The 22,353-nt window shown below is 40.9% G+C and overlaps 2 protein-coding genes across 3 annotated transcripts; both read left to right on the top strand.

Moving 5' to 3' along the window:
* Positions 1-653: 653 nt before the first annotated feature.
* LOC306907912 (protein NLRC3-like) lies at positions 654-8,631 on the top strand. Its single transcript, XM_079480422.1, has 7 exons — positions 654-798; positions 3,682-3,801; positions 3,953-5,794; positions 6,144-6,314; positions 6,413-6,586; positions 6,698-6,744; positions 6,816-8,631. Exons 2-7 carry the CDS (start codon positions 3,704-3,706, stop codon positions 7,361-7,363), a joined length of 2,880 nt encoding a protein of 959 aa, XP_079336548.1. The 5' UTR covers positions 654-798; positions 3,682-3,703; the 3' UTR covers positions 7,364-8,631.
* Positions 8,632-9,641: 1,010 nt separating this feature from the next.
* On the top strand, positions 9,642-20,502 carry matr3l1.2 (matrin 3-like 1.2). Of its 2 annotated transcripts, none has more exons than XM_079479153.1 (21): positions 9,642-9,801; positions 11,442-12,364; positions 12,728-12,789; positions 13,080-13,118; positions 13,208-13,311; positions 13,393-13,451; positions 13,620-13,736; positions 13,879-14,004; positions 15,101-15,262; positions 15,341-15,465; positions 15,609-16,152; positions 17,815-17,935; positions 18,112-18,131; positions 18,316-18,438; positions 18,551-18,679; positions 18,772-18,894; positions 18,988-19,118; positions 19,216-19,513; positions 19,621-19,774; positions 20,017-20,132; positions 20,214-20,502. In XM_079479153.1, the coding sequence occupies exons 2-21, from the start codon at positions 11,597-11,599 to the stop codon at positions 20,265-20,267; spliced, it is 3,375 nt and encodes a 1,124-aa protein (XP_079335279.1). In that variant the 5' UTR covers positions 9,642-9,801; positions 11,442-11,596; the 3' UTR covers positions 20,268-20,502. The 2 variants fall into 2 exon arrangements, with proteins under 2 accessions (XP_079335279.1, XP_079335278.1); XM_079479152.1 differs by having other exon boundaries at positions 9,686-9,801; positions 15,338-15,465.
* Positions 20,503-22,353: the final 1,851 nt, after the last annotated feature.

Below are 22,353 nucleotides of genomic sequence, written 5' to 3'. Positions count from 1 at the left end.
TAATGTCCGGAAGTTCCAATACGTTTGTTGACACTTTAATAAGAATAAGCTAGAATTCGAATAGGACATACAGGATTAAGCATCCTACAAGGAAGTGCAATAAATGTAATGAACCAGAAACTGTTGTACATGTCTATACTTATACAAGGCAAAATAAAGCATAAACAAAATTCATCATGGTCAGTAGAAAATACGTTTTTTTAAGAGGCAGACTTTTTAACGTCGAGTGATGATTTCTCATCGATGCATCCAGTTTCTTCCAGTTCCAGTTGGTGGCGGTAATGCACCTAAAAACTGGGCTATCAACAGCAGAAGAAGAAGAATCCTCGTGGCTGAAACTTAATAAAACTTTCAAAATAATAAATAAACATCCAACAGGATTATGTGAGCACTGTGGACTAGAGCATGTTATTTGTGTTTGTCAGAAGTATAACAATGAGCGGGAAATAATGAAGAATGAGTTTAAAAAGAGAGGAATAGAAGAATTCAAACTGAAAGTTGTGTTAACTAATGGAGTAGAAAGTTTATTTCTGTATAATAAAAGAACGGATTTAATTAAGATAATTTAATAAATATATATAAAGAAAGTTATTTTTATTAATTATTTTCGCTCCCAAACGCTGGGAAATACTCCAACACAGTAGGTGGCGATAGTGCTCCTTTACGTTGGTGCCATCCGCCATAAAACCGAAGAAGAAGAAGAATCCGCGTGGCTGCTTTAAAACGTTGCCGCGAGTTGTTTTTTTATTTGGCGAGTTTAAATTGGAAGGATTTTGTTCACGAACAATCATTCTTACGGTAAGATTAAGCTATTTATGATAACAGCGTGTGTTTATCACACTAAATAGTCATACGTGTTCTGTGTAACGTTAGAAACAACGTCTGCTACGTCACTTCTAGAGGTCAGGACGTTTTAGCGTTTAGATTTTTGACAAGGAAGAAATATAAAAGAATCCTTCTTCCTTTATTAGTATAATGTGTAATGTGAGTGAGAGCGAGAGAGTGTGCGTGAGAGAGAGTGTGCGTGTGCGAGAGAGAGTGTGCGTGCGTGTGCGAGAGAGAGTGTGCGTGCGTATGCGAGAGAGTGTGTGCGTGCGTATGCGAGAGAGTGTGTGCGCGTGTTCGAGAGAGAGAGAGTGTGTGTGTGCGAGAGAGAGTGTGAGTGCGTATGCGAGAGAGTGTGTGCGTGCGTATGCGAGAGAGTGTGCGCGTGCGTATGCGAGAGAGTGTGTGTGAGTGTGTGCGCGCGCGAGAGTGTGTGCGTGCGAGAGAGAGTGTGCGTGCGTATGCGAGAGTGTGTGTGTGTGCGTATGCAAGAGTGTGTGCGCGTGCGTATGCGAGAGAGTGTGTGTGAGTGTGTGCGCGCGCGAGAGTGTGTGCGTGCGAGAGAGCGTGTGCGTGCGTATGCGAGAGTGTGTGTGTGTGCGTATGCAAGAGTGTGTGCGCGTGTTCGAGAGTGTGTGTGTGTGTGTGTGCGCGCGCGCGCGCGAGAGTGTGTGTGTGCGAGAGAGAGTGTGAGTGTGTGTGCGTGTTCGAGAGAGAGTGTGTGTGCGCGTTCGAGAGAGTGTGCGTGCGCGAGAGAGAGTGTGCGTGCGTGTGCGAGAGAGAGTGTGTGTGTGCGCGAGAGAGAGAGTGTGTGTGTGTGTGTGTGCGAGAGAGTGTGTGTGCGAGAGAGAGAGAGAGTGCGTGCGCGAGAGAGTGAGTGAGTGTGTGCGAGAGAGAGAGTGTGTGTGTGTGTGTGCGAGAGATAGAGAGAGAGAGTGTGTGTTTGTGCGAGAGAGAGAGAGAGACTGTGTGTTCGAGAGCGAGAGAGAGAGAGAGAGCGTGTGTGTGAGAGAGAGAGAGAGAGTGTGTGCGAGAGAGAGAGTGTGTGCGTGTTCGAGAGAGAGTGTGTGTGTGCGCGAGAGAGAGAGTGTGTGTGTGTGTGTGCGAGAGAGTGTGTGTGCGAGAGAGACAGAGAGTGCGTGCGCGAGAGAGTGAGTGAGTGTGTGCGAGAGAGAGAGTGTGTGTGTGCGAGAGATAGAGAGAGAGAGTGTGTGTTTGTGCGAGAGAGAGAGAGAGAGCGTGTGTTCGAGAGCGAGAGAGAGAGAGAGAGCGTGTGTGTGTGAGAGAGAGAGAGAGAGTGTGTGCGAGAGAGAGAGTGTGTGCGAGAGAGAGAGAGTGTGCGCGTTCGAGAGAGAGCGAGAGTGTGCGCGTTTGAGAGAGCGTGCGTGCGTGTTCGAGAGAGAGAGAGTGTGTGCGTGTGCGAGAGAGATAGTGTGCGCGAGAAAGAGAGAAAGAGTGTGCGTGCGTGTTCGAGAGAGAGAGAGTGCGCGTGTGCGAGAGAGAAAGAGAGAGAGAGAGAGTGTGTGTGTGCGCGCGTGTTCGAGAGAGAGATTGTGCGCGAGAGAGAAAGAGTGTGTGTGCGTGTTTGAGAGAGAGTGTGTGTGTGCGTGAGAGAGTGTGTGTGTTCGAGAGAGAGAGTGTGTGTGTGTGTGCGTGTTCGAGAGAGAGAGTGCATGTGCGAGAGAGTGCGTGCGAGAGAGAGAGAGAGAGTGTGTGTGTGTGCGTGCGAGAGAGAGTGCGTGCGAGAGAGAGTGCGTGCGAGAGAGAGTGTGTGAGAGAGTGTGTGTGAAAGAGTGCGTGCGAGAGAGTGCGTGCGAGAGAGTGCGTGCGAGAGAGAGAGTGCATGTGCGAGAGAGTGCGTGCGAGAGAGAGAGAGTGTGTGTGTGTGTGTGCGTGCGAGAGAGAGTGCGTGCGAGAGAGTGCGTGCGAGAGAGAGTGCGTGCGAGAGAGAGAGTGCATGTGCGAGAGAGTGCGTGCGAGAGAGAGAGTGTGTGTGTGTGTGCGTGCGAGCGAGAGTGCGTGCTAAAGAGTGCGTGCGAAAGAGTGCGTGCGAGAGAGTGCGTGCGAGAGAGAGAGTGCGTGCGAGAGAGAGAGTGCGTGCGAGAGAGAGAGTGCGTGCGAGAGAGAGAGTGCGTGCGAGAGAGAGAGTGCGAGAGAGAGAGAGAGTGCGAGAGAGAGAGAGAGTGCGAGAGAGAGTGCGAGAGAGAGAGAGTGCGAGAGAGAGAGAGAGAGAGAGAGTGCGAGAGAGAGAGAGTGCGAGAGAGAGAGAGAGTGCGTGCGAGAGAGAGTGCGTGCGAGAGAGAGAGTGCATGTGCGAGAGAGTGCGTGCGAGAGAGAGAGTGTGTGTGTGTGTGCGTGCGAGCGAGAGTGCGTGCTAAAGAGTGCGTGCGAAAGAGTGCGTGCGAGAGAGTGCGTGCGAGAGAGAGAGTGCGTGCGAGAGAGAGAGTGCGTGCGAGAGAGAGAGTGCGTGCGAGAGAGAGAGTGCGTGCGAGAGAGAGAGTGCGTGCGAGAGAGAGAGTGCGAGAGAGAGAGAGAGTGCGAGAGAGAGAGAGAGTGCGAGAGAGAGTGCGAGAGAGAGAGAGTGCGAGAGAGAGAGAGAGAGAGTGCGAGAGAGAGAGAGAGAGAGAGAGAGAGAGAGAGAGAGAGAGAGAGAGAGAGAGAGAGAGAGAGAGAGAGAGAGAGAGAGAGAGAGAGAGAGAGAGAGAGAGAGAGAGAAATGTGCGTGTGCGTGTGTGAGATAAATGTTTATGTTGTGTTTGTCCTCTATTTGTTCATATATGAACGTTTCTTTCAATTCATTAGTTTTTATTATTCAGTTTGTTATATTTCTGTTCCTGTTGTTTACTTTAATGATAGGTATCTGATTTTAAGTAAGAAAATGTCTTCAGCATCTGCAAAAGCCAGAGCTGCGTCTGTGAAGAGAAACAGATACATGTCTCATTCACATGGTGTCGGACCAGCAACATCTGAACCTCTGTGAGTATGAACGTGTTGTTTCTCTATCTGCTCAAGTAAAACTAGGATATGACATTTCCAAGGTGTTTGCTGTTATACTTTATCATGGAACACATAATGATCATCTGTGTCAAGCTTTACTTAAGTTTTTATTTGCTGTCATTATTTCTAGATCAAAGCGTCAGAGAGGAGCTCATTCAGAATCCAGCATGGTGTCTAGTAAGAGCAACAGATTCATGCCTCATGCATCTTTGAATGTTCTGCAGAGAGTCAAAGACGAACACAAAACCAGCATGAAGAGAAAGTATGAGCGTTTATTTGAGAGGATCAATCGACAAGAGAATCAAACCCTGCTGAACAGAATTGACACACAGCTGTACATCATAGAGGGAGAAAGTGAAGAACACAAGGTAAAGAAAGCGCCCAGAAGACCTCAACGCTTGCAAGACATTCTAATCAACTGCAATGACATCTTTAAAGCCCTACCTGAACCACATCCAACCGAGAGAATCAAGACTGTCCTTACTAAAGGCATCGCTGGACTTGGTAAAACGGTCTCTGTGCAGAAGTTTGTTCTGGATTGGGCTGAGGGAACAGCCAATCATGATATAGAATTCATGTTTGTGCTTCCGTTTCGGGAGCTGAACTTGATTCGAGGGGATCACTACAGTCTTCACAAACTTCTGCTGGACTTTCATCCTGAACTTCAAGATCTAGACCCACAGATTTATGAGGAGCGTAAAGTTGTGTTCATCTTTGATGGTCTGGATGAAAGCAGAATGATGTTTTCAGACCGGCAGAAAGTTTCTGATGTGACCGAGACGTCATCGGTGCAAGTGTTGATGTCAAACCTCATGAGAGGAGATCTGCTTCCTTCTGCTCTCATCTGGATCACCTCCAGACCAGCAGCAGCCGATCAGTTCCCTTCTAAATATATCACGCGTGTGACGGAAATTCTGGGATTTAGTGACGCTCAGAAGGAGGAATATTTCAGGAAGAGAGTCAGCGACCAGCATCAAGCCAGCAGAATCATATCGCGGATTAAAAGAGAGAGAAGCCTCCACCATATGTGTCACACACCGGTCTTCTGCTGGATCTCATCCACCGTGCTTCAAAACATCCTGAAACAAGATGATGAGAAAGTAGAAATTCCTTTAACTCTGACTGAAATGTACATCCACTTCCTGCTGATGCACATCAATGCAAAGAATCAGAAGTATGATCCAAAGAGAGATTCAGAGATCCAACTGATTGTGAAACTATCTGAAGTGGCTTTCAAACAGCTGATAAAGGGTAACGTGATGTTCAGTGAGGATGAGCTGAGAGAATGTGGGATCACGGACGTCTCATTGCATTCTGGGATTTGCTCTGAGATCTTTGTGGAATCTGTCATTCATAGAAGGAAAATGTACTGCTTCAAGCATCCAAGCTTTCAGGAGTTTCTGGCTGCATTCTATGCGTTTCACTGCCATGTAATAAAGAACACAGAACCACTGCGGTTGATCCTGAACAAGAATTATGACTATTGTGACTACATGTTTGAGGACATCTCTCTGTATCAGCTGTTGGATTCAGCAGTAGATAAAGCTCTCGAGAGTAAAACTGGACATCTTGATCTTTTCCTCCGATTTCTGCTGGGCATCTCACTGGAGTCCAGTCAGAGACTCTTAAAGGATCTACTGACACGCACTCGCACTGGCAACAGCTCAAAGACCATCAACACAATCACACAGTACGTTTTAGATCAAATCAAGGGTGGAGATGTTCTCTCGACTGACAGATCCATCGATCTATTGCTTTGTGTGTTTGAAGTGAGGTGTCAGAGTCTGAACAGAGAGATTGAGGAGTTTGTGAGATCAGAAAAGAAACTCTCTGCCGCTCACTGTTCAGCAATAGCCTACATGCTTCAGATGTCAGACGAGGTGATGGATGAGTTGGATCTGAGGAAATACAACACAACACAGGAGAGTAGAAGACGACTCGTACCAGCTGTCATCAACTGCAGAAGAGCTATGTGAGTCTTTACTTGTAAGAAATCACGCAGAATAAAGTAATACTGCAAAGTGTAGTATCAGAGATGTGTAACTGAGCGAGTCCAGAGGAAGTAAGAGACGTGACCCCAAACAGGTTTATTTCCACAAATGCTTTGTGATATTATGATGAGAGTAAAGACCCGAAGAGTGCAACAGTATATTAAATATTGGAAATGTCCATATTGATCAAAGGATCCGCTTATACCTTTTTCATACAGCTAGTTCTATCAGACGAATATCACATTTGTTTGCATGTATGGTGTTGTCTATTGCAGCGGTGACGGTGAAGGTTTCTTGTAAATGTTTTGTTTGTGTTTTTCCTGTACAAAGTCTACAGAACTCGAATCTGTCGGCAGAGTGTTGTGAAAGTTTGTCTTCATATCTACAATCATCAAACTCTCTGAGAGAGCTGGACCTGAGTAACAATGATCTGAAGGATTCAGGAGTGAAGCTGATCTCAGATGCTCTCAAGAGTCCCAACTGTCAGCTACACACACTGAGGTATTCATCTTCTCTACTGACGTAACATTTTAGCATTCTTCTTATATTGTCTTTGTGAGTTTTAAGGAGTATGTTGACCTGTTGATGTGTGTTTGTAGGTTATCAGGTTGTATGGTGACCGAGGAAGGTTGCTGTTATTTGGCTTCAGCTCTGAGTTCAAACCCATCACACATAAGAGAGCTGGATCTGAGCTACAATCATCCAGGACTCACGGGATGTCAGCTCCTCTTTGATAAACTCAATGATCCAAACTACGCACTCAACAAACTCAAGTATGACAACTTTAAAACAGACATAATGTGTTTTTACTTGTATTCAGACACCCTTTTATCCATAGGAGTTTTGTGTATTAATTGTAACATCATGTTTGTGTGTGTCTGCAGTGTGGATCATGGTGGAAAGTTCAGAATTCGAGCTGGACCACGCAAGTGTAAGTCTACACGCATTCAGAGATTGATTTGGTGATTTTGTTGTGTTTGAAATGTCTCTTCTTGTATTCAGGGTTCTGTGATCTCACGCTGGATCCAAACACGGCAAGCGCTTGCCTCGTATTGTCTGAGAAGAACAGAAAGATCACACGCGAGTATGAGCTTCAGCCGTGTCCTGATCATCCAGACAGATTTGGCGATTATATAAATCAGGTTCTTTGTCGAGAGATTCTGACCGGACGCTGTTACTGGGAGGCTGAATGGAGCGGATCATGGGTTAGTGTATCAGTGTCGTATAAAAGCATCACCAGGGTAGTGTGTGATGACGGAATGTTTGGCTTCAATGGAAAATCATGGAGTCTGTATTGCACTAATATTGAATTAAGTGCAATGCACAATAATAATATAACCAAGATGACTGTCCCACCACATCACTGTAAAAGAATAGGAGTTTATGTGGACTGCTCGGCCGGCACACTGTCCTTCTACAGCGTGTCTGATGAACACACACTCACACACTTACACACATTCAAAACAACCTTTACTGAACCTCTCCATGCAGGATTTGGAGTTTTTAACTCCTCACTGTCTCTGTGTGACACACACACACAATGTGAGTGAGAGAAAGAAATGTAACAAGGTTCTAAGGGGTTCCCAAGAAAGTTTCTAACAAAACGTCAATGCAAAGTCGTCTGAACATTATTACTTTCATTTGTAAATATTTACTTTCTTCCTGCTGCATGGATACTTGATAGTATCTGTGCAAACTGTTTTGTCTTGTATCTTCTAGTGTTCACTACAGTCTCACTTTTGGGTTTGCAAGGCTGTCATTAAACAAACTTTACTGTGTACCAATGTTAAAAATTTTTAAAGGTTTATCTTTTTGAGTTAATGCAGCAAACATTAAGTGTAGCCAATTCTTTGAGATTGGAATAAATATGATGTCTTTGTAATACCACATAATCTAAGACATGTTTCTTAAACATAAAGATGAATATATATTATAGGCAGAGGGTCCATCACAAAAGAATCATTGTATTTGTGGCATCAAGTTTGAAAGCACCTTGTATAATACACACAATAGGCTTGTGTATAGGATAAGGGTACATCAGCACAGGGCAGCCATCTCCGAGGAACAGCAGCCCAACACATGACCATTGAAGTGATTGTGTAATGTAGCTGTCCATAAATGTTCATAAACTGTCTTTAAAGTTGAAAATCTGAAAGTGTTTGATAAATAAAGTCTCCCAAAATTACTGATATTAGACATCTTTACAGCATTTTATATTACTGCATACTTCATTTAAACACTGATTTTGTCTGGAAGGTTTACAAGGATTAAAAGGTAAAGACTGTCAAATATAATTTGTCTACTTGAGCCTAGTTTGCCAGATCTTGTCAGTTTTTAGACTTAGAAAACGATTTTCTAATGGTTGTTACCCATGTTCGTTATGTCATCATTACACGAAACGGGGCACAAATTCAGTGCAAAAATGTTTTCACAAATTGGCCTGTATCTAAAACAAGAGATTTTGCATAGACTGTGTATAAACTACGATTTTAAACAAAATCAAAATGTCAAACAGCAAACCTTTATTGCCTTTGTCCAAATAACCACACTTGCAGTCTTTGAGCATGACTGCTTACAAGATGCAATTCCTGTAGTTGGCTCAAGTGTTCTAATGGGCGTATAAATCTCAAGTGTGCATGATGTAGTACTTCTAACCTTACACACTAAGTCAATGTGAATGTTTAATTAATGTTTCTAATTGTTTTGAAAAAAACGCAGTTGCAAACGTTTTACAAAACACATAACCTGTCTCTGGAATTTGCACCAATAAAATGTGAAACACTTTACATTCTTACCACCAAATTATATAGCTTTTATCAAAACGTTTCCTGCTTCTTTTCTTGCAAGATCCAGGCAAAAGTGACATATTGCAGAATGGGATAGGCTTAGCTTTGAATACCACCCGAAGCGCTACCTGGCTGTCCTTCTGCATTTTTTAGAAATGGGACTGAGGGTGTGATAGATAGACAGACAAAATAGAAGTCATTGGAATGACCGGCAGACACAGGCTTGGTTTCACTGACTAGGCTTAGCTTAAACCAGCACTAGGCCTTAGTTAAATTAGGATATTTAAGTAGCTTTTATAAAAATGCCTTGGAAATTGTTTTTACTGATGTGACAATAGCACTTATATTTCAGGGCACGTTTTTTTTCTTTTGACAGCTCGAACATTCATTTTAGTCTGGGACTAGTCTTGAGCCTTGTCTGTGAAACCGGGCCATAGTTAAACAAAAGGACTGAAGTAGGTAGAAAGACAGATTGACAAACCAATACATCAAAAGACAGATACAGAGACACATAAATAGAGAGATCCATTCATAGAGACCTACAGACAAGTAGAAAGACAGATGGATTCTCCCAGCCAGGGCTTGAACCAGAGACATTCTTACTGTGAGGCTACAGTGCTAGCGGATGAGTTTATGACAATCAATAAACCGACACAACACATGCCAGAGTCATTTTTGGTGCTGTTGCAGGATGAGAAGTTATTTGAGACAATGACAAACAAATAATTCCTAAAAATCTTTAGTCATTGTCTGCACTTAGTAACTTAACAAAAGTCAGGCAGAAAAACATCCGATATAGATGCTACCTAGTAAAAGAGGTAATTATTCATTATTTTACAGTAATCTGGGAGAATTGTATTATTATAGGTCGTGGTGTTTGTGTTGAGACATTTTGTTTCATTTTGCAACAAAACATTTATTCCACTAATGTGGAATAAAAACACGATGAAGCAGAATTAAAGATTTGACACAGTTGGAATATGTACATAAATTAATTCATTAATTCAACTGCTGTTATTATCGTTGTTAGCAGCATGCAAACGGAGGAATTTTAAAGCTTTTATTTTGAAACAACTACCGGAAGTAAGAGAAGAATTCCTGGTCGTGTTCGGTCTCGCGCTGGTGCGTTTGTTGCCGTGCCCGTAGCTGCTGGTGATTAACATCGCGCAGTGCAGAAGACGAAACGCACAAAGAACGAAAATGTAAGTAAAACCCGATCCGGTCGAAGATCGCAGGATATCACATCGCGTCCTTAATGAATTGCAGAGTAACGTTACATGAAATCACATTCATTAGGTTCGTTTGCAAAGGTTTGGTTCGGCCTGGTCACGCCTGCGGCTGGCGTGTCTTTCTTTCACTTATCGCTGCAGCTCGTGGTTAGCATGGTTACATTCTTTCATCTTAATCTTTAGGATGTTAGTAAATATTTGTGTAATTTAGGACAAAACTAGTTATCAGTTTACGTGTTAACGTTATACGTGGAACGTCGTGGCGCCACGTCCGAGTTTAATCCCCGATAGATTTTTGACTTCAAGGTAATTACTTAGTTACGTGCATGTGTTTACATCATAAAATGCCGGTAACGTTAGATATTCAGTGTAGTATACAGGCTGTCGAAGGCCGATCGCTGCATATATGTTCTGTTTTACCTTCAATAAAACCGAAACTGAATGTTTTAGGGACATTGTTGTGTTCTGTGCGCAGATTGACAGATTATATGTTTGTAGTAAAGTTGCATAAAGAACAGATTAAGGTAAACTATGAACTGTGTTCTCAATCGAGCTATCAGTGCACGAGATATCAGTACAGTAATATTTGTAAAGCAAAGCCATTCAAGGTCGACTGGTTGATGTTTAACGTGTCCATTTACTTTTTATTCACGAACGTTGACTTCGTGAAAAAGTAAACCAAAATACACACATAAAAATACATTTTTCTAATTAATTCATTTGAAATGGTTCTGGTGTGACATTAATTTTTAAATTAGGTCCTAATCTGGAATTCGCACAGCGTACAGTTAACCATTAGAAAAAATAACTTTTTAAATGAAAAGTATTTTCCGTTTTCTTTTAATTATATGTGTGTGCTCCGCCTACACTATGATGTTTTTGCTAATACTAAACAGACATACAAGATGTATTTTTGAGACAATGTCATTTTATTTGTTTTTGTCCAACTTCTAAAGTCTCATTTAAAATGACCCCCACCATTACGAATCATGATACATTTATTTGCATGTACATTTTCACTTCTTTGCGAGAAGATGCAAGTCTATTTCATCCAAATTTGTTCTGTTCAGATAATCTCTCTTTGCACCCTGTTGTGTTTTGCTTATAGTCCAGCTATTGCAGCTTGCTGCTATCATAACATCTTAATACAAAACATATTTTTGGGAGCATTTGATTTTTTTGGAAATGGTATGGTTGAGTCCATAACAGAGTAGCTTTATCTGTTCTCCATCAGATTTGTTTCCATTCCTGGATGTGCCGTTTTTAGCATTAGTGCCATTTGTCCTTGGTTTCTTCTTGGCCAAGAATTTGCATTACATTCCCTCTCTTTCCCGGCCACGTTTAAGGATCTAAATTTGATTCAAATTCTTTTTCCTATTGTACCTTCCATAGAAAAATACTTGTTACTCGTATTGCTGGAACTTTTGAGTCTTCATTTAATGGTGTAATTGGTCACCAAACTGTCCATTTGTACCTCTGTTGCATTTTAATGATATTTGACCTTTATAACCTACATTGTGTCAGTTATGGACATTACTGTCTTGCTTTCCTCTACCACTGCTAACCATTTTCGTGAGCCTTCTAGAAATCATTGCTCCATTGTGTTTCTGCAGACCCGTTTCATTCAGGAGGACCAATCTTATCCCTCAAGAGAAGTCTCTTTGAGATCCAGACTTGTATTCCAGACGGATTGTCTTTCTGCGGACATTTTTGATTCACTTTGTTTCTCTTAATTCCCACTCATCTGAGATTGTATCATTTCTAAGCCATGTCCCAAAAGCTGACCAGCGATGGTGCTCAGAAAGGCTTTGCTGTTGGCCGCGGGCTTCTGGCTGCTGCCGAGACTCTGAACTTTAGTATGGGTGAGACACACACCGATCACTACGGGTCCTCTTCCCAGTCACACAGCAGTATGGCTGGTTTGATCGGCGGCGAGGGAAAAGACCACGACTCCCAGCTGTCTCGACGATCGGGCAGCCACATTAGCAATACCATGAAACTCTTTGCCAGCCTAGGTCTCTCACCGACTGATTTAGATGCACTGGCACAAGTTCCAGAGGAGAACATCAGCGTGGAGACCTTACCTCATCTTATCATGCAACTTAAGAACCGCAAAATGGAAACCGGTCGCCGCATGCCTAGCGATCTGTCGATCCGCTCTTCTGAGACTTCGTACAGAGGAGAGAGAGAAGATTGGAGTGATATGCAGGGTGGAAGAATGGAGCGTTCTGGTGGGCAGTCTCAAAGCCGTTCGCAGGGCGAATTCGGTTATAGTTCCATGCGAGACTCGTCTGGTCGAGGGTACGACATGTTAGATTACGGCAGCAGTGGCAGCAAAGACCGCCAATATTCTGAGCTTTCCAGTGATTCCTATCGTGGGCTTGGCATGTCCACAACATCAGCATCTGACGACATGTTCATGCAGAGAAGAATTGGCACCCCGTCTCAGGGCAAAGTACAGGATTTCTTGGGAGTCATGCCCCTCATGTTTCCCCATGTGTGCGCCCTTTGTGATTTTGATGTGCACTCTACCATGGTGAGTACTTTTAGCCGCTGTCCTCTTGCACACACACACTTCCTTTCCCTGGGCAGACACCATCACATGATGGGAAAGAAATCTGCTCCTCTTACTGTATTCAATTTGAGAAATTCTCATTGAAGAACACATTGGCTGACTATATTATACACTCTTGTTAAATGTTACTGCTGAATCTTGCTTTTAATGTTTGGCTTTATTTAAAAATATACACCAGTTTCTTTTCTGTACATTGTCTTGGGCATTTTTTGACAACCTGGGCCCATAGCACTATATAAATTGTTTGATTCTAACAAATTTACAGTGGGATTAGACCATAATATTTCAGGATATTCATTTTATCCTTTTCCTGTATTTGTGAAGGAATGGACTCAGCACACAACTGGCATTCGTCATTCTGAAAATCGCAGACTCCTCCTGCAAATGTAAGTGAAGGCTGTTAAGCTCCAAACGAGACAAGAAAGCACCTTAAGTTGACACAACTACCACAGGTCGTTCAAAGCCATGTGATTGTTTCATTGAAAGTAATATGTCTACACAGACGCGGTGCAACACAAAAGACAATAACATTATATTTTCACATTCGTCCATACTGTATGCAGTGGCTCTGGTCGCGTCTGGTGTAGACCCAGTGGAACACACACTACAATATACATTTATAGCACATGAAGATCTCAACAATTGAATTTGGTGTTTGGTGTGTTTTTTTCTGTAGGTACCCAGACTGGGATCCCCACATGCCCTCTAGTCGCGTGTATGTACTTCATTAAAACATTACTTTTGTGACTCATGCAGAGACATCCTAAATTTTGAAGAGAACGTTAAACAATGACTTTCTCTCAGGTCAACGTCCATTTCGCTCAACACAAAGAACCGTTCTGATGGGTTGCTGGGAGCAGCGCCAGTTGGTGTTGGACTACAGAGAACAGGGATGAGCTCCAACTGGGGTAATAAAAACGCAGCAGCAGTGTTTTTATAGAGATATTGTAGATATGACACACTGGCTAACGTAAAGCAACTGTGTTTAGGTTCTAATACCGCTGTGGGAATGACAAGTAAAACAACGTCATATTCGACAGCACCCAAGGTAATAATTATTCCAGTTGAGTGAGTCGCTTTCATTTTAATCTGTCGAACTGATATATCAATCTTTCACCCTTTGAAGTGTGGTTGATTTGTAAAGTTGCTGTTTGGTTACCATATGCTTTGATGTATGAACAATACAGTGCACTCATGTCATTTGATTGTATTACAGATAAGAAGTAGGGTGGTCGTGGCAAAGTATGAAAGAAAACCATTGTCCTCAAACAGCCTATTTGCTTTGGCGAAACCCTTTGGCACCATCCGAGAGCATCTTGTATTAAAGAACAAGGTAATCTGCCATTAGGTAGAAACCATCATTTCAGATTTGAAGTTGGTTTATAGTTTTGATTTCAAACAATATAATTTTTATATTTATAATAGGACTGCGCAAGTTCATTGATGCAATATCATTAGCTGTTATTTTTCTTAAGGCTTTCCTGGAGATGCAGACCCATGAAGAAGCTTTGGCCATGGCTAATTATTACCAGCGTAAACCTGCCATTTTGCATGGGAAAGAGATACAGATTTATTTGTCAAAGGAACTGCTGGTCATTGAGGTAAGATGGCATGAAAGGATTTAGTAATTGAAAATTTGAAGGTGCATTCAGTAGTGTGTTCTTGCACTGGCTGAATATTGTGGTCATGTTGGATTTGTTTATGAAGACAAGTGTCTTGACTATAGAAACAAGTAAAAGTTTAGGGCTGCACGATTAATCGCTATTTATATTGCATAAATCGGTCCATCTAGTGCGATCGCAACGGTTTTCGATTGTGTTTGAGCAGCTTGTCCGGGTAGCACAGCTCTTTAATCAGTAGGAAGTTCTGCCTGTTTCAATCACATATATCGTAAATTTGAAAGAGCAACACCTGTAAAAACATCATTATAACTATAGTTTATTATCATGAAAAAACCTGAGAAGGCTTGAAAAACCTTGATCGAAAGAGCTCCATAAGCATTTCCTGGAACTATAGCTGTGTCTCGTTTCATAAGGCTGCGTCGTGGTGTCCTCCAGAGGTTTTGTCCTCTAAAGGATGCGGTATATACATTTACATTTTCCTAACAAAATTATAAACTGTTCACATTTAAACACAACATATTTGATTGAATGTGCAGCTGCTGCTGTTTATTCAAAACACGATTATTTAAGACATTGGCTGCTGCAAAGAACTGTGGGTTATCTCTAGGAACTAAGGATACACCTTATGTGTCCTCCGAATTCTTGTGAAAGTAGGTCGCATAATGGTTAGAGAGTCGGACTCGTGACCAGAAGGTTGCCAGTTCGATCCTCAGGGCCGGCAGGAAAACGACTGAGGTGCCCTTGAGCAAGGCACTTTACCCCTACTTGCTCCCCGGGCGCTGCAGTGATAGCTGCCCACTGCTCCGGGTGTATGTGTGTTCACCACTTGCTGTGCGTGTGTTCACTACTCTCTGGATGGGTTAAATGCAGAGGGCAAATTTCAGGTATGGTTCTCCATAACTGACAAATAGGTCACTTTCACTTTCAAATGAGACCTCGGGAGGACGCAGCATTCCGAAACGAGATACAGCTCATGTTTGGTGGTGTAATTTTATGAAAGGAACATTTGTCTGGTCAAATGGTCTCAACAAGGACAAAGTGCATGTTTAAGGCAGTCTTTGTTTAACCATTGCAGAAATCTGGAAAACCAGACAGAGACACAAGACCTGCAAAGATACCAGATAGTCCGGTGGTGTTTTTCTCCAATTTGCCGCAAGGGAATGAGAAGAAAATGGAGCTTCTCACTATCGCTCGTCGATTTGGTATCGTTGAGAAACATCTGTTCCTGAATGATGAGGTGAGTTTCATATAAAGAATGTTCCAGCATATGTGTGTCAAAAAATGCACTCTGTACAATAAAATTTTTTTTAAGCAGGCATTTGTTCAAATGAGCAATCCAGAAGATGCTGAAATGCTGGTAAAGTACTACACTCTCCATCCATTGACTATCAACAGAAGATCCATCAGGCTGAACATCTCCACAAAATACAAGACCCTAAGGTAGACATCCTTCTTTCCTACCCATTTAGTCTAATTAAAAGACCTGTACAAAAAATTAAATGAATACAATAACAGTGAGTGTCAAAAATAAACAAATGTTATACAAATGAAATAAACCTTAAGTGATATGCATGATATTCTAGGATCCCACAAGGCAGGGGTGGGCAAGGGGGGGAGGAGCCCACCCGCAGGACCAGCACCAGCAGATCTGGTGACAAACCCTCGTCAAAAAGCCAGAGGTCCTCTAGTTCGAAAGCCAAAGAAACTTCACCTGAAAAAGAAGAGGAATCAAAGCAGGAAGGTGAACTTGAGGTCCAGGGAGATGGGTCAGGAGATGAAGAAGCAGATGTTATGGAAGCACGTGACGGAGATGAAGAGGCTTTCGATGAAGAGCCTGACGATGCCATCCTATCCGGTAAGCCAGAAGAAACCAATAAACGATCACCAGACCCTGATACCAACGTAGAGCAAGAAGACTCTGAAGAAAAGCAAGGCGCAGATGATGCAGACATTCTGGAGGACCAGGAAAACACTGAGGAGAAACAGGAGGAGGCTCCGACGGAGGAAACTGCACTGTCTGAGGCCGAGCAGGAAGAAGAGAATGCAGATGAGCTTCCTAAGGAATCTGAGGAACAGAATGACGAACAAGCAGAGGAAGACGATCTTGAAGACGACGATGCCAATCAGGCAGGAACTTTTGCACATCTTCCTCTCTTCCTTAGAAATATTTTAAATCCTATAGCAATTCCTTATATTTAAATAATGCTTGAAGAAAATTTGAAATGTAGCACCGAGTCACACTGGACTACTTACCAGGTCCTCTTTAGTCATTTTAACAGCCCATGGTCTCAAAATTCTGTAATTGAAAGGTGAAAACAAAGGGTAGTCATGTTTGGAATGACCTAAAGGCTTGTAAATACAGTGGTGTGAAAGTGTTGGCCCCCTTCCTGATTTTTGTATTTTTTGCATGTTTGTCAGATCACGTATTATCTTTGACAAATATTTTTTTGTAAGTTAAAACAACATGCAGTTTTTATTATTAAGGGAAAACTAAATCCAAAACTACGAAGACCTGTTTGAAAAAGTGTTTGCCCCCTTGTTAAAACATAACTTAACTGTGGTTTATCACACCTGAGTTCAGTTTCTCTAGCAATGTCCAGGCCTGATTACTGCCACACCTGTTCGTAAAAAAGAAATCACTTAAATAGGACCTGCCTGACAAAGTGAAGTGGATCAAAAGATCCTCAAAAGCCAGACATCGTGCCGAGATCCAAAGTAATTCGGAAACAAATGAGAATGAAAGTAATTGAGATCTATCAGTCTGGAAAAGGTTAAAAAGCCATTTCTAAAGCTTTGGGACTCCAGCGAACCACAGTGAGAGCCATTGTCCACAAATGGCGAAAACATGGAACAGTGGAGAACCTTCCCAGGAGTGGCCGGCTGCAAAATTTCCCCTAGATAGGTCACAAAAGACCCAACAACAACATCAAAAGAACTGCAGGCCTCACTTGCCTCAGTTAAGGTCAGTGTTCATGACCATAACAAAGAGACTGGGCAAAAATGGTCTGCATGGCAGAGTTCCAAGACGAAATCATTGCTGAGCAAAAGGAACATAAAGGCTGGTCTCAATCTTGATGATCTTAAGGGAAAATACTCAGACAAAAGTTGACATTTTTGGAGAGGTGTGTGTCCCATCACGTCTGACGTAAAAGTAACACTGCATTTCAGAATAAGAACATCATACCAACAGTCAAATATGGTGATGGGCTGGTTTGCTGCTTCAGGATTGTTTTGGTAGACAGCAGAATTCATGGTTCCATTTATCACAGCAAGCCATCTGGTCGTGACCTCAAACTGAAGTGAACTTGGGCTCTGCAGCAGGACAATAATCCAAAACACACCAGCAAGTCCACCTCTGAATGGCTGAAGAAAAACATAATGAAGACTTGAATGGCCTAGTCAAAGTCCGGACCTGAATCCTATTTAGATGCTGTGGCATGTCCTTAAAAAGGCGGTTCATGCTCGGAAACCCTCCAATTTGGCTGAATTACAACAAATCTTAATTCTCATTGCAAGCTATCGTAAAATGCTTGACTGCAGTTGTTGCTGCTAAAGGGTGGGCCAACCAGTTATTCGGTTTAGGGGCAAACACTTTTTCACACAGGTCCATGTAGTGGATTTAGTTTTCCCTCAATAATAAAACTTTAATTTAAAAACTGCATTTTGTGTTTACTTATCTTTGACTAATATTTAAATTAGTTTGATGATCTGAATCATGTTTATTATCTTCATGTTTATTTGTTTGGAACTGCAGATGTATTGAGTGTATGTATTGATCTTCTATTTTAGGAGAGTCATGGTGAAATTGACTTTCCTGAGAACCTGGATGAGTTTGTTACTCTGGATGAGTTAGCTGAGGAGGAGGACTCCGAGAGACAAGACTCAAAGTCTAGAGTTAAAAACCCTTCAGGTAACTACTTAAACTTTTGGCGCCAAGCCTTTAGAGCTTAAGAACAATAAACAAATGCATTAATAACATTTTGGCCATTAAAAAAAAAAATTGATGTTAGTTTAGTGATAAAAACTGCCTTAAGAGAAGTGTATGTTGTTCGTGTATTTACCCTTTTTTCTCTTGTATTTTCTTAGGAAACGCCAAGGACGATGGGGTGAGTTTCTCATTTTATCACATCTGGTTTCTTTAAAGATTTGAGGGCATTCTTTCAAAATTATTTTGTTTATTCAAACAAAGAAATGTTTACATCCTTAGAACAACTAGAAATGCATTACATTACACTTTGTTGCATGTTTTTACCATTAACCCTTTGTTATTGTGTTTTTTTTTAAACGCAGGGATTGAGAGTTGTCAATGTTGTTGGCTTTAAGCGTGGCTTTGGTTATCTTGATGAAATTCTAGCTCTAGCAAAGCCGTTTGGGACAGTGGTGCGGCATCTGGTGCTGGACGTGAGGCCGGAGGCAAGAGCTCTTAAACACATCAGCTGTTGTGTAGTTATAAACACAAACTCTATGCATAGTCACACATGGCAATTATTCACTCATGTTTATTTTCTCACATATGTTCTTAAAGGCCTTTCTTCAACTCGCCAATGAACAGGAGGCAAGAGCAATGGCTGGTTTCTACAGTGGGAATGTCATGCCATCTGTGTGTGGAAAACCAGTTAAGGTTTACCATTCACAGAGTTATCCGACCATCCAGGTAAAACTGAGCGAGCCTATTAACTTGCCTTTGAAAATCCTTTCATCTTAAAGGAATAAGAAATATAACGCATGCTTGTGTGAAACTTTTAGAGTGGCAGAGTCATCTATATTGGTAACATTCCACAATTCAAAGCATCCGATGCAGCAATTCTAAAAATCGCTGAACCATTTGGAAAAATCAGAAGATACTTTCTGAATCGATTACGCAATGAGGTAACACATCTTCTACGATTAGAAATTGTTTCTGTATACTAATATATATATATAAACACGTTTATTTCATCTTATGCATTTTTGTTTACTCAGTGCTTCATTGAGATGGAAAGAGGGGAAGATGCTGAGAAAATGGCAGTGGCCTACAGGGAAAATCAACCTAAATTTGAAGGCAAACGTCTGCTTGTCTATGTCAGCAGGAAATATAAGCAACTCAAACATGGGTCCGTTTCAGATCATCCTCTTAAGAAAGGGATTTTCCCAATCATTTTTTTGATTGGCTGGGAAATTATAATCTTCTAATATGAAATATCTTTGCAGACACAGGCCTCCAAGCCCAGAGTCTGAGGAGAAACGCCCATCCAAGAGGGAACGTCCTGAAGAAGCTGAGGTTCAGACCAGCAGCTCTACCAAAACTACCAGCAAGCAAGATGAAGAACCTTCTCCTAAAAGGGTTAAAGTGGAAAAGCCTGACACTGATAAACCTGAGGAGGTAAAGAAGCAGGACTTGAAGGAAAGTCAAAGTGTTTCTCTGGTAACTGCTCCAGAGTTGGAAAAAGAACCAGAGGAACAACAAAGCAGTGAGACACCAGAGGTCCAGAAAATGGAAACTGAACCTGTGAGTGGTTGTATTTAGTTGTTCAGAAAAGTTAAAAAATGTTTTCCTTTAATTTTCTAGTCGCCAAGATATTACACTAGCTTTATCCAGTGCTTTCATTTCAACAGGAAACTAAAGAGGAGGCTGTTGTCACGCCCCCTGTTGTTGTGTCTGAGAAGAGTTTGGAAACTGATGAAAAAGCCAATACATGTGCAGCACCTGAAAAAAAGCTGGAAACTAGCCTTGCAACTCTTGGGCCACATGATCCTAACGTCCCAGTTGGTAAGATGGCATAGCTTTTGCTAGACAATTAGGAGTTTTGCGTAACTTGAAATTTGTGGCATTATTTTGGTGCATATCCTTGTCAAAATCAGTTCTGCACGTGGTTTGCTACAAGCACCTCAAATTAAACTCAAAACATTTTTCTGATTGATGGAAATTTTCTTTTAACAAATTGTTACCTAGCACAGCGACGTCTTGACAGATGACGTTGCTAATAACTTGTTTTACTCTGAATGTTTTAGGTGTGGAGTTTGTAAAGATGGGATACTACTGCAGAGTCTGCTTCTTGTTTTACTCTAATGAGGAAACGGCTAAGAAGGTTCACTGCTGCAGTCAAACACACTACGATAAACTTAAGGTGACTTAAAATTTCCTTTGTATTTATTTCCTTTGTATTGTAAATCAATGATATATTAAACAAGTGTTTTTGTCTTACTAGAAATATTTGGAAAAGGAGAAAGCCAAAGCACAGACTAATGGAGGAAAGAAGTGAACCCTTGCCGCTTGATATTACCGCTATGTTTTTTATGCTATGATCATTTCTAATGTTTAAACAGTGTATCAAATGTTTTTTTTTTCTTAAATAATAGTTAGACTGAGGAATTGCTTATGTAATTGTCATTCATCAGCGAAATAAAATGCATTGTAAAAGTGTAGTTTGACATGTCATGCCCTAATTGCTCTTGCTGTCTCTTTGTTTTTCCTCTTATTAAACAAAACATTCCTCAGACTGTTTGTTGACTGTTTTACTCATTTGTGTTTCTTTATTAGTATGTGAAAAGCATATTCATTGAAAAACTAATCTTCGAGAACTTTTGTAGGTGCAGCCAAGATGTAAATAAAAGTATTTATTTGATGAGCATTTCAACAAAAATAAGATTTTTAAAGGATCTTCATGTTGTTAATCAGGAGACTGTTACAGAACTTGATTTATAACAAGGATAAACCATGTTATCTGGTCATAAAGATCATCTGTATATAATTGCTGCAAACTAAATGAATTTGTTAAACAGTGATTAATGTATATATTATTATTACCATAGCTTTTTAATTGATTATATATGGATCTACAGCCGCACTAAGTGGCCTTTAAAAAAAGAGCAAATGCAATATTTATGTACAATTTTATTAGCCAACATTGAAACGTGTCTATGTTTTATTATAACAATTTGAATTCAATGAAACCATCTTTTCATTTATATATACTTTTTGCGTTTAGTAGTAAGTTACATTTGTAACAGCGTCATTCTTTTATTTGAATTAAAATCTATCTATAAAATGTGTTTAATATACTATGTCCATAGAAATTTAAGCTTGAAGATCCACTGTGCAATATTTGGGATGATCTATTGATAGAAATGCAATATACAGTAGTGAACATTTGAAGTGGTTAAAAAAAGGTTCATCAAAGTTGTATGAGGCACCGTATAGGGTTTAAATCAAACTGCGCTTATAAATACATATATAAAAGCGTGCATACACACATATACATTGCTCACATATACATATCGTATTGGATGTTCAGGCAAACATATTAAAAACATGTGTGCACTAATGTGAAATCCATACCAATACAATACTTATGAGTAATGCATGAATGTACACTTTTTCGCGCATACATATAAACTTGATGCGTGCAAAAACACTCGCACACATAAAATATAACCCACACTTATACAAACTAATAAAATGACATGCTTTAGTTAGCATGCATAATGATTTCATATGTGGATGTGCATGAAGTTTTCAGTGTAAACGGAAGTAACCTGGCGACTCCACGATGTCCGCAATGGTAAAGTTAGTTTGACGTTGGACATTCATTAGACATTCGGTTTCATACCAATATCATGTATTTATTATAATTGTACAACTTTTAATGTACGTAATTACATAAATCCATCAAACGACAACAGCATTTGAGATAAAGGTATCAAACCAACTGTAACATATTCAGAGAATGATTCCATATGATGCACAAGGCTCGTTTTTTATCATTAAACAGATATTTTTATATACAGACTACTGATTTCTTATTTTTGATATGTTAAACACACTGTACCTATTTAAATTCATTACACTCTGTTACAGTTGGTTTGATACCTTTATCTAAAACGGTCTCTGAGAATATTGCTTCCTATAGCGGCGGTATCCCAGACAGGGATTAGTTTAATCCAGGACTATGCCTAGTTTTTAGTACGGCATCTTTGTTTAAACTATTACTTGTGTTCATTTTGAGACAAAAATGTTACAAAAACAGAATAAGAATGGTCGTCGGTTCCTGATGAATCACTGTGACAGGTGTAATTCTGCACGCCACACTACAGCAGATGGCTCTACAGCCTTTGTCAAATGAGAGTTCATTTCACATTCAAATTTAGTGAAACATGATGTCATTTTGAATGGAAATGGCTATTCACTACAGTAAAAAATAGTAGGACAAGGTGTTTAACTATTGTGCTTTCACAGGTGAACTTTGAATCTTATGACTTATCAATTTCCTCTGTCAATATCAACAGCAATCACTGGCGATTTTTGGTGAAAATTAAAGATAATCTTAGATCTGAAATCTGTATGAATAA

Source organism: Barbatula barbatula (assembly GCF_947034865.1).
Source record: "Barbatula barbatula genome assembly, chromosome: 18".
In the NCBI taxonomy this organism is placed as follows: Eukaryota; Metazoa; Chordata; class Actinopteri; order Cypriniformes; family Nemacheilidae; genus Barbatula; species Barbatula barbatula.
The sequence above is the reverse complement of the archived record's forward strand: the minus strand, read 5'-3'. Positions and strand labels throughout refer to the sequence as shown.

Coding starts and splice junctions, on each gene's coding strand:
- LOC306907912 (XM_079480422.1), top strand. CDS start 3,704: ATGTCTTCAGCATCTGCAAAAGCCAGAGCTGCGTCTGTGAAGAGAAAC. Junction 5,795..6,143: donor ATCAACTGCAGAAGAGCTAT/GTGAGTCTTTAC, acceptor TCCTGTACAAAG/TCTACAGAACTCGAATCTGT. Junction 6,745..6,815: donor TCGAGCTGGACCACGCAAGT/GTAAGTCTACAC, acceptor TCTTGTATTCAG/GGTTCTGTGATCTCACGCTG.
- matr3l1.2 (XM_079479152.1), top strand. CDS start 11,597: ATGTCCCAAAAGCTGACCAGCGATGGTGCTCAGAAAGGCTTTGCTGTT. Junction 13,119..13,207: donor CACATGCCCTCTAGTCGCGT/GTATGTACTTCA, acceptor ACTTTCTCTCAG/GTCAACGTCCATTTCGCTCA. Junction 18,895..18,987: donor TGAATCGATTACGCAATGAG/GTAACACATCTT, acceptor TTGTTTACTCAG/TGCTTCATTGAGATGGAAAG.